The sequence below is a fragment of the Neophocaena asiaeorientalis genome, unplaced genomic scaffold (assembly GCF_003031525.2).
Source record: "Neophocaena asiaeorientalis asiaeorientalis breed wild unplaced genomic scaffold, Neophocaena_asiaeorientalis_V1.1 scaffold515, whole genome shotgun sequence".
Classification (NCBI taxonomy): Eukaryota; Metazoa; Chordata; class Mammalia; order Artiodactyla; family Phocoenidae; genus Neophocaena; species Neophocaena asiaeorientalis.
This window is the reverse complement of record NW_020175829.1, coordinates 980,089-994,655: the sequence shown is the minus strand read 5'-3', so window position 1 is coordinate 994,655 and position 14,567 is coordinate 980,089. Positions and strand designations below refer to the sequence as shown.

The following is a 14,567-nucleotide window of genomic DNA, read 5'->3' as shown; positions in this document are numbered from 1 at the left end:
ATATATCTCTACTATTGATATCTACTATCTATCTATCTATATATGCATGTATGTATGTTTTTTATGTTTTGTTTTGTTTTTTGAGGTACGCGGGCCTCTCACTGCTGTGGCCTCTCCCATTGCGGAGCACAGGCTCCGGATGCACAGGCTCAGCGGCCACGGCTCACAGGCTCAGCCGCTTCGCGGTACGTGGGATCTTCCCGGACCGGGGCACGAAGCCGTGTCCCCTGCATCGGCAGGTGGACTCTCAACCACTGCGCCACCAGGGAAGCCCCTGTACGTATTTTTTTGAGAGTGGTCGGGGTGGGCCTCCAGTGCACAGAATTAATCATTCAGTCATACGTTCCCATTCATGACACCTGGGCTTTCCCAACCTCCAAGGAGAACTGCACGACCCGGGAATGAGAGGCGTCTGCACTATACCTTGACATTGCTGAATTTTGGCCACTCTGGCTTCAGCTTTCCGCCTTTCTTCGTCAGACTCACTTGTCCTTCCCCCTTCTTCTTCTGGGCAACTTTAAAAGACAATAGTCAAGAGAGACAACTGAAACCAAATCCAAGTATCTTTAGGCTCATTAGAAAGACATGGGAACTTGGCAGTAGAATTATTCGGAGAAGAAAAATTCAGCAGAAAGAGAATTCATCATGCCCCCTGGCCAGGAGATTTGGTTTTCTTGAGTATATAATGGACCTTGCATAATATAACATAGCTCTCAAAGTCAGCAGTTTAGGATGACTCAAATATTCCAACAAACACACACATACACAAACATACACTCATACATGCACACAATACCAATGCCACCAGTAGGTACAACTCAAATCATAATTGTTGCTTTCTACTGCATTTGGGCACTTCCATTCTTAATGAGGGTAGAGAGACTGGAGGGGATGGTGGTAGGGTGCCAGGGTGGGTGGGGCGCAGTGGAGGAGGAGGAATTTTATACAACATCATTCAAGATCTAACTAATCAAGTTACCATTAAGAATGATCACCCTCACGCCCCCGTTTATAAAAACTGTCTTTGCACAAGTAATGAGGGGTAAGTTGATGTAGCACACTTAGATCCAGCAATCTAAAAAGGTTTATTGAATGATTTTTCAGAATTAGGGACAAAGAGAAACACAGACATGATCCCTGCCCTCAAGGAGCTTCCAATCTAATAACCAAACATATACACATAAAAAAGATAATAGCTGCAAGGCTGAAGATGACAAGCACCAAATAAATGCTTTGAGAGCAGGTGTTAAGGAATTTCAGGTAAGGAAGAGACCAGTGGAACTGAAGACGTCTTCAGGAAGGAGGTGAGCCACGAGCGGCACCAAGATGGGCAGGATTCACACAGGCAGAGGGAGACAGGGCGTTACAGGCAGGAAGGCATGGAGAAAAAAAGGTGCAGATGAGGGGCTACTGCAGGCTGGGGCAGGGGGCGGGGAGCAGACCCTTCTGGCTGGGGCTAAGTTTTCATGCAGGGGAGACACAGTTAGAATATTTTCCCCAATGGAACAAGTCCATTGCCTCAATAATGGACAGAAGAAAATGTTACCTTTCTACTGCCTGTTGGATCCGCCTCATCCAGGTATTCCGCTCCTCCTTGGAGTTGGTATGAATTTCATACATCTCAGGACCAGCAGATGAAGCACTGATCAGAAACATTCCTCTCTCCTCATTCGCAACTTCCCTAGCAATGAGCTTCTGAAGGGAAATAACTGATGGCTTCTGATCCTGCAGAAAATAGGATGGGGTGCAGATGAAACAGTGTCCTATTTAAAGCAAGGGTCTCACAAAACACAGTAGCTAAGGAAAGAAACAGTATCAGGCAAATCTTATTTCACTTCAACCTTTTCTCTTCCACAGAAGAGCTGTGGAAGTTCATAAGATTTCCAATGAAAAGGGTATGCTGAAGAGAGAATGGGAAAAGAGGATACAGGAGAATGTTTGTCCTTAAGAACTGGTGGTTTAAAAGGATATCTTTTAAAAAGACAGAACCATCAGAGCAGTAAGAAAAAAATATCAAAACTGTTGTAGTCAGGGATGGAGAGATTTTTCTAGAAGGGCATGGTATAGGAAACAGTGTATCAAATATTACAAAGAGATTATGAGGGTTGGAAGACCTACAGAGTCCACTGGATTTGGCAGTTAACAGTAACACTGTTTCAACAAGCTGATGGGTACAGAACCCCAAGTACCAAAGAGTAAACTGTAAATATGAAAGATAACACTGGGGAGGCAAGGGCTTCCCTGGTGGCGCAGTGGTTAGGAATCCACCTGCCAATGCAGGGGACACAGGTTTTGAGTCCTGGTCCGGGAAGATTCCACATGCTGCAGAGCAACTAAGCCCATCGGCCACAACTCCTGAGCCTGCACTCCAGAGCCCAGGAGGCACAACTCCTGAAGCCCGGGCGCCTAGAGACCATACTCTGCAACAAGAGAAGCCACCACAATGAGAAGCCCACGCACCGCAAGGAAGAGTAGCCCCCGCTCACCACAACTGCGGAAAGCCCGTGCGCAGCAACAAAGACCCAACCCAGCCAAAAATAAATAAATAAAATAAATAAATTTTTTTAAAAAAAAGAAAGAATGGGGAGGCAAGACCTCAGATTCCCCAGAACCAATGTCTACTGCTATTGTAGTACTGAGCACAATAGCCTCACTGCAACCTGCAAATGCCTCTTGTTCCCACCAACCAGGTGAGCCCTTGGTGGGCAGGAATGGGTCTAATCCATCTTCATATGCCTAACCCAATGTTTTGAATAAAGTAGGCAACTCAATAAATGTCAGTAGAACTATATTTGGCATAATTCCATCAGACAGAAATAGGAACAAAGTCTAAAATTTGGCATCGAAGCCATGATTAAATCACCTTTTCTATCAACATTTACTATGATCCTTCAATGCCCCATTCTAAGCACTAGGGATTCAAAGATGAATAACACACCGATAATACTAATTTGGGTAGGTAGCTATGTTTGAAAATTATGGCCAAAAGAATGCCGGCAGGATGAACAGTTTGGAGGCTAAATATGAAGAATCTTCTGTGGTTTGTGGCTTCTACCACTGTTTACAGAGTTGGTTGCAGCGTGTGGTTTCGCTTCTTGGACTCTTGGACTGAGCGACGCCTTTATCCAGAACACACTGCTCCATCCCTCTCTGCTGACTCCTTGGTGCTGACACATCGGCTTTCCCAGCATCACCCAGCTCTACCACATCTGAAGTTGTGTGCAAGGTATGACCAGAGGACCTCTTCATTCTATCTTCATCCAATTCTTAAGAGTAGCAAATACAAGAAAGCAACCCATGATGGGACAGACTGCTGGTCTACCCAGTCCTGCTCGCTGCCTCTGCTCATGGAAGTAAAAGCCACTTTGTGGCAGAGCTCTTGGAACACTGCCCGTTCTAATTAGGGAGAGCCCCTGAGCACTGTTAACATCCCTTATTCGAATATGGATCTATTATCTAAGACCATATCTGCTTTCCTTCTTGCAAAGCACAGTTTTAACTTCCTCAGCTTACAAGGTCAGTAGCCTCTGTACATAAAGAGGCAGAGTAGCTTTGAATACACACACACAGAAACACACACACACACACACACACACACACACGTGTACATAGAACTATCTGAACTAGTTGTTTAGTGTTGCAGGAGAGGAGGTGGTGGCGTCAGATACTTTAAAAATGAAAAATAGGTCAGTGGGTAGAACGTAGCATTAATTAAACCACCACAGACCAGGAGGCATCAGGGACATGACCATGATTATTCAAACTAATCACACATGGACACTAGAGATGATCAAGAATTCAAATTAAATCTCTAGGAATGGAGGTAACCTGTCTCCTTTGGAGACAGCTGTTAAAAACTAGTGATGCAGGGCTTCCCTGGTGGCACAGTGGTTGAGAGTCTGCCTGCCGATGCAGGGGACGCGGGTTCGTGCCCCGGTCCGGGAGGATCCCACATGCCGCGGAGCGGCTGGGCCCATGAGCCATGGCCGCTGAGCCTGCGCGTCCAGAGCCTGTGCTCCGCAACGGGAGAGGCCACAACCGTGAGACGCCCGCGTACCGCAAAAAACAAACAAACAAACAAAAAAAAAACTAGTGATGCAAAGGCCTAACTCAGCCTGCAGAGAGCTTTTCTTTGTGCCACAGCACTTTGACAAAAGATTTTTAAAAATAATTGCTAGCCTTTAAAAACAGCATTTCACTTTTTTAAAAACTCTAGATTTCTGGGTTTTGGGAGAAAGTAGAAGATTGGCAAGCCTGGGCCCATAGCTTCATTTTAAAACACAGGCGACAGCTGAGCCATCCCGGGCCTCTTTGAGACAGGGCATGAATTCACCAGTTGACTGTGGTCCCTACCACTCTCTATCAGCTCCTTGATAGCAAGAGTCCGGTCCAGTTTACTCATTTACATTTCCTGCCCAATCCCGGTAGACACTGGAGTTGACAACCTCTGCCCAAGGGAAAGAGGAAAAGGAACTGCTATATTCAGCCTCATTGTTACACCATATCCATTGGTGATTCCATAAAGTGGCTGATTCTATTAGTGAATCATTCCATTCAGGATTCCACTGTGATAACAAGGTCTTAAGGTCACTTCATATTGAACTTGCACTTGCACATCTACACATTCACTTTGTTTTTTTTTATTGTTCATTCATTTTGAAACTACCTTCTTTGATATTCAAGAGGTCTTCCTAGATTCAGTATTCCAGGATTTAGTGAACACATGTACCTTTTCCTACTCATTTTTAGAGCTCGTCCTACTCCCATTTCCAGAGTCCTCTTTAAAAAACAACAAAATTCTCTTGTAAGGAAGCTATTCCAACCTCTGGCTACTTTCAGCTGCTTATCTTCTTGGCCATTTTCAAATTCATCATGTCTTCTGCAACACGTAGCAAGTTAAGAATTTACTAAAGAAAAGTTTCAAATAGCACAAGGAGCAGAGCATCTCACCTATGGTCATCAGCATGACGATAACTTTCTAAAATACTATGGCGAGTACTAGGAAATCCAGATATTTGTATACTCCTAGCTAATGCATCAATTCTCTCATGCTGTTAACTACAAAGTAAGATACCTGGGTTTGTGTCCACTAAATGTACATGATGCAACTAAAAAGCCTAGGATTGAACAGTAGTGCACATTGACTCTCAGAATAACGCTCTCTCTTTTGCTCCCTGACATTGACAAGGCCTTGACTGGCCTTTATGAAGACAGCTATGTGGTAGACTAACATTGTCAGGAAACAGTATCAGAACAATCTTACTATTTCCATAGCCAAACACATTATACCAGGAGGACCTAAGCTGTGGCTGCCTCCATTCTGACATTTGGTGGATTGCATTCCTAGTGTCCCACTTAATGGCAAATGTGCTCTAAGGGTGGCACCAATAACTCTTCAAGAGATAAGAGGGGAGGGCAGACAGCAGAAGCAAGAAGAACTACAATCCTGCAGCCTGTGGAACAAAAACCACATTCACAGAAAGATAGACAAGATGAAAAGGCAGAGGGCTATGTACCAGATGAAGGAACAAGATAAAACCCCAGAAAAACAACTAAATGAAGTGGAGATAGGCAACCTTCCAGAAAAAGAATTCAGAATAATGATAGTGAAGATGATACAGTACCTCAGAAAAAGAATGGAGGCAAAGATCGAGAAGATGTAAGAAATGTTTAACAAAGACCTAGAAGAATTAAAGAACAAAGAGAGATGAACAATACAGTAACTCAAATGAAAAATACACTAGAAGGAATCAGTAGGAGAATAACTGAGGCAGAAGAATGGATAAGTGACCTGGAAGACAGAATGGTAGAATTCACTGTTGCAGAACAGAATAAAGAAAAAAGGAATAAAAAGAAATGAAGACAGCCTAAGGGACCTCTGGGACAATGTTAAATGCAACAACATTTGCATTATAGGGGTCCCAGAAGGAGAAGAGAGAGAGAAAGGACCTGAGAAAATATTTGAAGAGATTATAGTCGAAAACTTCCCTAACATGTGAAAGGAAATAGCCACCCAAGTCCAGAAAGTGCAGAGAGTCCCAGGCAGGATAAACGCAAGGAGAAACATGCCGAGACATACAGTAATCAAATTGACAAAAATTAAAAACAAAGAAAAATTATTGAAAGCAACAAGGGAAAAATGACAAAAAACATACAAGGGAACTCCCATAAGGTTAACAGCTGATTTCTCAGCAGAAACTCTACAAGCCAGAAGGGAGTGGCATGATATATTTAAAGTGATGAAAGGGAAGAAGCTACAACCAAGATTACACTACCAGGCAAGGATCTCATTCAGGTTCAACAGAGAAATCAAAAGCTTTACAGACAAGCAAAAGCTAAGAGAATTCAGCACCACCAAACCAGCTCTACAACAAATGCGAAAAGAACTTCTCTAAGTGGGAAAAACAAGAGAAGAAAAGGACCTACAAAAACAAACCCATAACAATTAAGAAAATGGTAACAGGAACATACATATCAATAATTACCTTAAACGTGAATGGATTAAATGCTCAAACCAAAAGACACAGGCTCACTGAATGGATACAAAAATAAGACCCATATATATGCTGTCTACACTTCAGTGGGTCTGAAGACCCACTTCAGACCTAGGGACATATACAGACTGAAAGTGAGGGGATGGAAAAAGATATTCCATGCAATTGGAAATTAAAAGAAAGCTGGGTCAGCAAATACTCATGCATATACCCTGAGAAAACCATAATTCAAAAAGACACATGCACCCCAATGTTCATTACAGCACTATTTACAATAGCCAGGTTATGGAAGCAACCTAAATGCCCGTCGACAGATGAATGGATAAAGAAGATGTGGTACATATATAAAATTATTTATAATTTATGGCTGAATATTACTCATCCATAAAAAGGAATTAAATTGGGTCATTTGTAGAGATGTGGATGGATCTAGAGACTGTCATACAGAGTGAAGTCAGAAAGAGTAAAACAAATATCGTATATTAACGCATATGTGTGGAACCTAGAAAAATGGTACAGATGAACCTGTTTGCAGGGCAGAAATAGAGACACAGATGTAGAGAACAAATGTATAGACACCAAGTTGGGGGAAGTGACAGTGGCAGGGGCAGGTGTGATGAATTGGGAGATTGGGATTGACATGTATACACTAATATGTATAAAATGGATAACTGATAAGAACCTGCTGTATACAAAAATAAATAAAATAAAATTCAAAAATTCAAAAAAAAACGTATATAAGGCCCCCCCCCCAAAAAAAGAGATCAGGTAAGAGGAACAGGTTCATATTTCAGGTCATATTTTAAGTTGAGCATCACAACTTGATCTGAATCCATTTGCACATTGTCCTAGAAAACAAGATAGCTGTCTTTTTTTTTTTAATTAATTAATTTATTTATTTTTGGCTGTGTTGGGTCTTCGTTTCTGTGCGAGGGCTTTCTCTAGTTGTGGCAAGCGGGGGCCACTCTTCATCACCGTGCGCAGGCCTCTCACTGTTGCGGCCTCTCTTGTTGCGGAGCACAGGCTCCAGATGCGCAGGCTCAGTAGTTGTGGCTCACGGGCCTAGTTGCTCCGTGGCATGTGGGATCTTCCCAGACCAGGGCTCGAACCCGTGTCCCCTGCATCGGCAGGCAGATTCTCAACCACTGCGCCATCAGGGAAGCCCGATAGCTGTCTTTTTGCTGTGTCGAATTTTTGATCCATCAGCAGGTCACCTGGCCTATACCACCCAAGAAGCAGGATTTGCTTCTCTTTCCGGTCTTAGTTTTTGAAGAAACCTTTGTTTATAAAAATGTGGTGTGAATTTGTTTTCTCTTTCAGCATGGCCCTCACCATCCCACAGGGCAAACAAAATGTTCCCACCTTCCTGCTTATTTTCTCTGTGTTCCTTCAGAGCATCCAAGATAATAGCAGAGACAGGTTGTTGGACAAATCAGTAGGTTGTCATGAAATATATACAGTTCAAATGGATCAGGGCCATGGAACTAGTTTAAGGCCTCTTGTTATCCTCTGGTGTAGCTCTGTGAAATAATCTCTGACCTTTATACAACTTGGCATCACTGTGTTGATGAGAGGCAACGTGCTGAACAGGGTGAAGAAGACTACTGGGCCAACCTGACAAGATGGAGAGGCAGCTGAGACACTGCTCCAGCCTCTTCCTCCCCAGAATCTATCACTGAGCAGGCATGCTTCTTTGTTTTCTCTGAACGGCATAACATAAACTTCCTTAAGCTCTGAATTTGCCAAAACCAGTTGGAACCGAGGATATCTGCTAATGGTACCCCAATATTCTATCAGTCAATGGATGATAAACACTAACATTGTAAAGAAGCACCATTATACCGCCCACATTGGTACTGCATCTTAGATTCTTTCCTATAACAGGGCCTGATGCTCCATGGTGCTGACAAGGGGTTGACTCATGACATCTTCCATCTTTAAGCGAGTCACTGTGAACAAGATGCTATATAAGAAATGCTATAAAATACTGGTTTTACTGCTAGTCTGAGTCTCACTCTGTGCTGGCAATGAGATAACAATAACACTCTACAAAGGTAAGTGTTACATGAACAACCTTAGCATTAGTAGCCATTATGGGAGAATTAAGAAAGAACCGGCTTTACACTTTAGATACCAGGATGGTGTTCTCGTGTCTGGCAGAAGGAGCATCGTAACAGTTATGAATGGAGTTGGCAACTGGTACAGCAGGCACTGTCCAATGGGGATAGAGAAAGTGAGGTGTCAGAAGTGACTTGTTATTCCCAGCATTAACATGTGAGGTGCTGGGGAGTCAGGATTGCAGGGCGAGGGGGTTTCTGGAGGAAAGACCAAGATAGCCAGACAGCAGAGGGTCCCCTTGTGGGGTTTAGCGCAGTGCCTATCCACCAACCAGTATCAAAGTACTTCAATATTTTCACAACTGGTTAAATTGCTGCAACAGTGGACTACCAGTCCTAGTTGTGATAAATCAATGCATATCATGCTTGGTAAACCCAACTGGATCCTTGCTACCGAACACTGTAATCCCTAATAATGGGACGATACCACAGGCATGATCTTGCCAATGACCATTTAATTTCACTAGGAATTTCAGGCATTTTTCAAGGAGATGTGGGATTAAACCAATGAAAACATTCATCACACGGCCATATACTTACAACAGCTGCAAAGATGTACTTCTGGTCTTTTTCTTGTAAAAAGAGCAGCACATCAGTTAGAAGCAGAGCTAGGATATCTTCAAAGGAAAAATATTACTAGTATTAATGAAGCAAGCCACAGTTCAAATGCCTTTATTAAAATTCTAATTTCATGTTTAAATAATTTAAATAAACATACTAAAAATAAATACTAACTTTTAGTCTAACTATAAAACCTTTATTAAAATGCCTGTATTATGATAGCTAAAGATATATTTTATAGATAACTCAGTAAGTAAGCTGTGTTTAAGTGCACGCTTGCGTGTGTCATGGTTGGTACAGCTAAATCTCCAGCAAAATTTAATGTTGCAGCCTTCCAAATGGAAGAAAAATATTCAATAAAAAACAAGGTTCTAATAGAACGGAGCAAGCCCTTACCTTTACAGCAAAAAAGTGCTTAATTAAAAATGTTTATGGGCAGCTTCTGCCTTGAATTACTATATATACTAATCTGCTATTTTGTTCCATCTGGATCTGAGGGAAGTGTGAGGTCCTACACCTCCCTTACATACTGTTCACAAGAACCCACCTTCACTATACCACTAACATTCTAACACAAAGTTACCCAGCTGTTCATTCCGCAAAACAGATAAAGAGCAAATGACTTGGAGCAACAGGATCTACAGACTGCGGTTAATATTTTAGTTGTGGTTAATATTCTAAGTATGGTTCATGTTTAGTTGCAACACTGCAAGCTGCTGATCAATAAGGCCTTTGGTCATTTGTTGCAAGCACTACCAAAACTTGATAATCCTTCAGTGGGTAGCAACCTTGGAGTACCTGGAATTTAACCACCTCTTCCTCTCATTGCTTACCTAAGGAAGATACTAAGATGTATCAGAAACAAGAAGGTTGGGCCAGTGGTGCTTAACCCTGACTGCAGACTCACCTGGGTGCTTTGAGCATCCCTATGCCTGGGCTTCACCCCCAGACCAATAAAATCAGAACCTCTGGGAGAAGACTTGAGCATCAGTAAAAATTTTAAACTCCAGAGGCCATTCTAGGGTTTTAAATCCAGTGGCCAGTGTTGACAAAGCCTCGGACAAGGTGCTAGCTACAGAATCATTTCTTAAGGATCAGAATAAACTATTTTAGACTCTAACCAGATAAACAGGCAGGTTAATGCCTGATAGCAAACAGCACACCAATGTCCACGTGTATATTTATGCATTACTATGTATATTTATGCATTATATCATTCGGTCCCAAAGATGATGTTTAGAGCTCATTTTTCCCCTCAATGGTCTGAGCTCCTGGCTGGCTTGGCACACAACAGATTCTGAGTGTGTAGGCACATTTTCCAGGATAATATTTCCATGCCAACAATTAGCAGAATTCTCAGGTCCTTTGATTCAAACATCGCAAACTTGAAAACCCATGCAATACATAGGAAGCCTTTTGCTTGAGGCAGCAAACTTCCCCCTAAGGTTTGTAGCGTGGGCCACCTGTGCCTATGGAAGTTTTCATCTTGATCCTACAGGGATCTTTCCACTGACCTAGGGTTTGTGTGTGGGCTTGCATTGCTGAACCAGTTTTCTTTGGAAAATCTGTCCTCTGTTAAATGAATAATGTGTGTGAACAAGAGGGAGAAATTGGTCTGTTAGAGCCACGGTACCTTTGAAACGACCCGTAGCGGTTTTCCAATAAACAAGGCCATCGTATAACAGGGTCCTTTCTTTACTCATCAGTGCCTGTTTCCTAAACACGTGGCCATTTTTAAGCTTGGTATATGTTTTGTTTTCAATCTTATTTAGGATCTCAAGCCATTTTTGTTTTTTCTCATATTCGCTGACTTTTAAATCCACAGCTGCAATCATGTCTTTAATTAAGCAAAGAGCTTTGCATAAGTCTTTCTGTTCTTCGGTGTTCTCTGCATGGGAAAAAGAAAGAACAGACACCATGAAATAAGCCAGAGCGCTAATAAGGAAGACGTTTTTTCTTTAGTTTTAAGTAAAGTTAAATACATCATCCAAATAGCAAAAATCCCAGAGCAAAAATATTGGATTAACTTCAAATATTCTATCATCACTCAGCACCCCTCCTCCCCAAAAGGATGGTTGAACTGTGTCATTAAGAAGATTTACTTATCAGATGCTTCAGCAGAAACACTGTGACAATATGATATCTGAATTCTAGAGACTGGTCTGACCTTCCTTCCTAGAGCAGTGAACGTGTCACATCCCAAGTTAGGCCTTCCTTCCACCTTCCCAGACACAGGTAATTAAGCAAACCCCACGTCTAGCTTCTTAGAACTTAACTGAGCTACAAGCCCAAGCTGGAGTCCTTTCCCAGAAGGGAGCTGCAGGGTGACTTGAATAGACCTCGGACTCATTTGCTTTCCTAGATCCCTCTCTCCCTAAAAAAATAACATTTAAAATTATAACTTACAACTGCATTGACATAAAGATATTAATAATATATATTAAAACATTTTTTCAACCTAAAAAAATGGGACCAAGGCACTGTGCAGAGTAGGTAACTCAGCCATGCTCACGCCAACAGAGTAGACGATCATCGAATCCAGCTGTTACTCTGAAATACTGGCCAAATCTCTTATCTCTAGATTATCTTAAGAAAAACTTCTGGAGAAGTTTCTGCAACAGCCTCCTGGAGCTCTAGATGAAACCAAATTTAGCTATTTTCTATATCTGATTTAAAAAAAAAACTAATTGATGTTTACTGAGGTGAATGGAACTGAAAGGGAAAGTTTCAGGAGGTCAGAAAATGCTAGGAGAGGAGAAAGAAAAACAACAGAGAAAATAAAAGATTCTCTAAGAGCCTAGAGCAGCAGAAATAAACACACAGAAATAGCAGTGAAATGGAATAAGAACAAGTCCTCCAAAGGGTCTAAACTTTCCAGGCTCTAAATGCCTCAAATAGGTACACGAGGGCTTTGTGAGAAAACCAAGGAATAGATCGTGACACCAATCATTAACAAGGAAGATTTTCTCATTGCCCATGAAAAGAATATACTTCATTTACTTCACTACTTTACTATACCTGCCACCCACCTAAGCAGCACTCCCCACCATGAAAAAAAAAAAAAAAAAAGATTCTTCTTTATAAAGAGCATATTTTAAATATAGGAACGTTTAGTAGAGAAAATCAAAGTTGAATTACAAAGTGACTTAAAGTAAGGCCAAGAAAAGGTTCCGAGTCTTCTGACCTTCAGGAATAAATTACTGTCTTTTAACTGCTTGCAACTCAAAGTGCAGCAGCATTGGCCCCACCCGGGGGTCTTGTTAGAAATGCTTACCTTGGGTTCTACCCCAGACCTACTGAATCGGAGTCTGCATGTAAATGAGATCCCCAGGTGAGGGGTACTCCTAATGAAATTCTAAAAGCACTGCCATAAAGAGTCACATGAACCAATGTTCCCAGCAACTAGAGAGGTTGGAGAAGTCTGACCTAACTAAGGAGGCAGTGTTCGTTCCGCCACTATGACGTCTACGCCTGCAGAGCCGTAAGTCCCACTTCTCATTTCTGACACACAGCAGGCAATCACTGTGACGCATCCTACCTGGAATCTGGCATGGGATGATTCTTGGAGGAGCACTAGCTGGCCTAACACAGTCTGACAGATGTTAGTCTTTGAGTATTGTATTAAACTTAAGAAAGAGAAAATAACCATAATATAAACTAAAAGTCTTAATTTTGTTTTCATTCTTTAACTGAGAACAAAATTATGAGGCTTTTCTCTTTCTACTGTGCTTATATTTTATGTTAAATTATAGGAAGCGGGCTTCCCTGGTGGCGCAGTCGTTGAGAGTCCACCTGCTGATGCAGGGGGGGACATGGGTTCGTGCCCCGGTCCAGGATGATCCCACATGCCGCAGAGCGGCTGGGCCCGTGAGCCATGGCCACTGAGCCTGCGCGTCCAGAGCCTGCGTTCCGCAACGGGAGAGGCCACAACAGTGAGAGGCCCGTGTACCGCAAAAAAAAAAAAAAAAAAAATTATAGGAAGCAATACAAATGGGACATAAGGAATGGATGCTACCATTCCTGCCTGAACTTAGGTCCTAATGTAACTAAAAAAAAAAAAAATGGAAAGACCAAATCATGCATTTCTATTCACCGAGACCCCTTCCAAAAAAAAGGATGTTAAAAGTTGACTTTTTAGAGTGGGAATTTAAGATCTCATTACCACTTTCATGATCTCCAAGTCGGTTGGTCATAATAAAGATAATAAAAACAGCTCCCAGTTATCAAGCACCTTGTTTATACCAGGCTGTGTACTGGGCACTTTCTGAGACAATCTCACTTAATCCTCACAACAATTCCATAAGATAAAGATTAGTATTCTCATTTGGTAGTGGAGAGAACTGAGGCTCATTTCATTACCTTGCCTAAATAATGAGCGGCAGAGCCAAGTATCTGCAACGGCCATGCAAGTTCACGCAAGGCCAAACCAAAGCCCTTGTTAACAGAAGACGCTACCATCCTAATAATTTACTCACGATCAATAAGCTAGCTTGAGGAACAGGCACTTTTATCTGTTCATTCATTGCACTGTTATATTTATTTATTGATAACCTATTCTGCACTAGGTATTGAATCTAGACCCCTCAAGGAGCTTATAGGCCAGCCATGTGCATTAACAGGTTCATAAAGGACATCCAGATGTTAGTCCTTGAACATGATGAATTGACAGGGTCAAAAATAGCTCCTTCATAAATCATTCTCAATCTAATAAATCACTGCTGGGAAGGTAATAGGAAGGTGAAGAAGAAGAGGTATTAAGGTCTGGATATGGGGAAAATACAGATGGGAAGGGTAGGGTCAAAGTATGAGGAAGTCTACTTGCTTTGGGCTGCTTGGAGGAATTCCGACTATTGGCCAAGTCACATTATGAAAGATAACTTTTCAAAATGGATCCAAATCCTAAGGCTTCACAGTTTTTCCATAATGAAAAATCTTTATGAATCAGGCCCCCACAAGCATCTAGAGCTGTTTACAACACCTCAGCTGTGTTTAAAACTGATGAAAGAGGCAAATGTTTATCCCAGAAGTCATCGCTCACCCTTTGTGTACTGCAGTATCCTTTCCACCAAGACAGGGTACTTCGTGATGCGCTGAGTGACCAGCAGAATGCATTCTGGGATTCCTCGGCGTCGGGCCAAAAGATTACTATTTCGGAGCTTAAAAAAATATATATATGTATATATTTTTAAATATTAATATACGCAAACACTACCTGTATTTTCTTTTTAGGTAGGAATTTAATAATACAAAGAACCTGCAACAGTATAATTCTACTCAGACATAACATGCTGCATCACTCATTAAAACTTGATACATTGTCATTAAATTGTGTACTTTGAAATTAACTTCAATAACCCAACTCTCCAAGATTAAGAAGTTTCAAGTTACACTGATG

At 41.8% G+C, this 14,567-nt stretch overlaps 1 protein-coding gene across 1 annotated transcript in view; it reads right to left on the bottom strand.

Annotated features, from left to right (window-relative positions):
* Positions 1–14,567, bottom strand: part of ARHGEF28 (Rho guanine nucleotide exchange factor 28) — a 123,697-nt gene that overhangs the window by 47,038 nt on the left and 62,092 nt on the right. The window contains exons 16-20 of the mRNA XM_024732790.1: positions 14,211–14,328; positions 10,806–11,060; positions 9,152–9,228; positions 1,547–1,725; positions 424–515 (exon numbers count right to left, since the gene is read on the bottom strand). Coding sequence (XP_024588558.1) covers positions 424–515; positions 1,547–1,725; positions 9,152–9,228; positions 10,806–11,060; positions 14,211–14,328 — 721 coding nt within the window. The remainder of the gene's footprint in view (positions 1–423; positions 516–1,546; positions 1,726–9,151; positions 9,229–10,805; positions 11,061–14,210; positions 14,329–14,567) is intronic.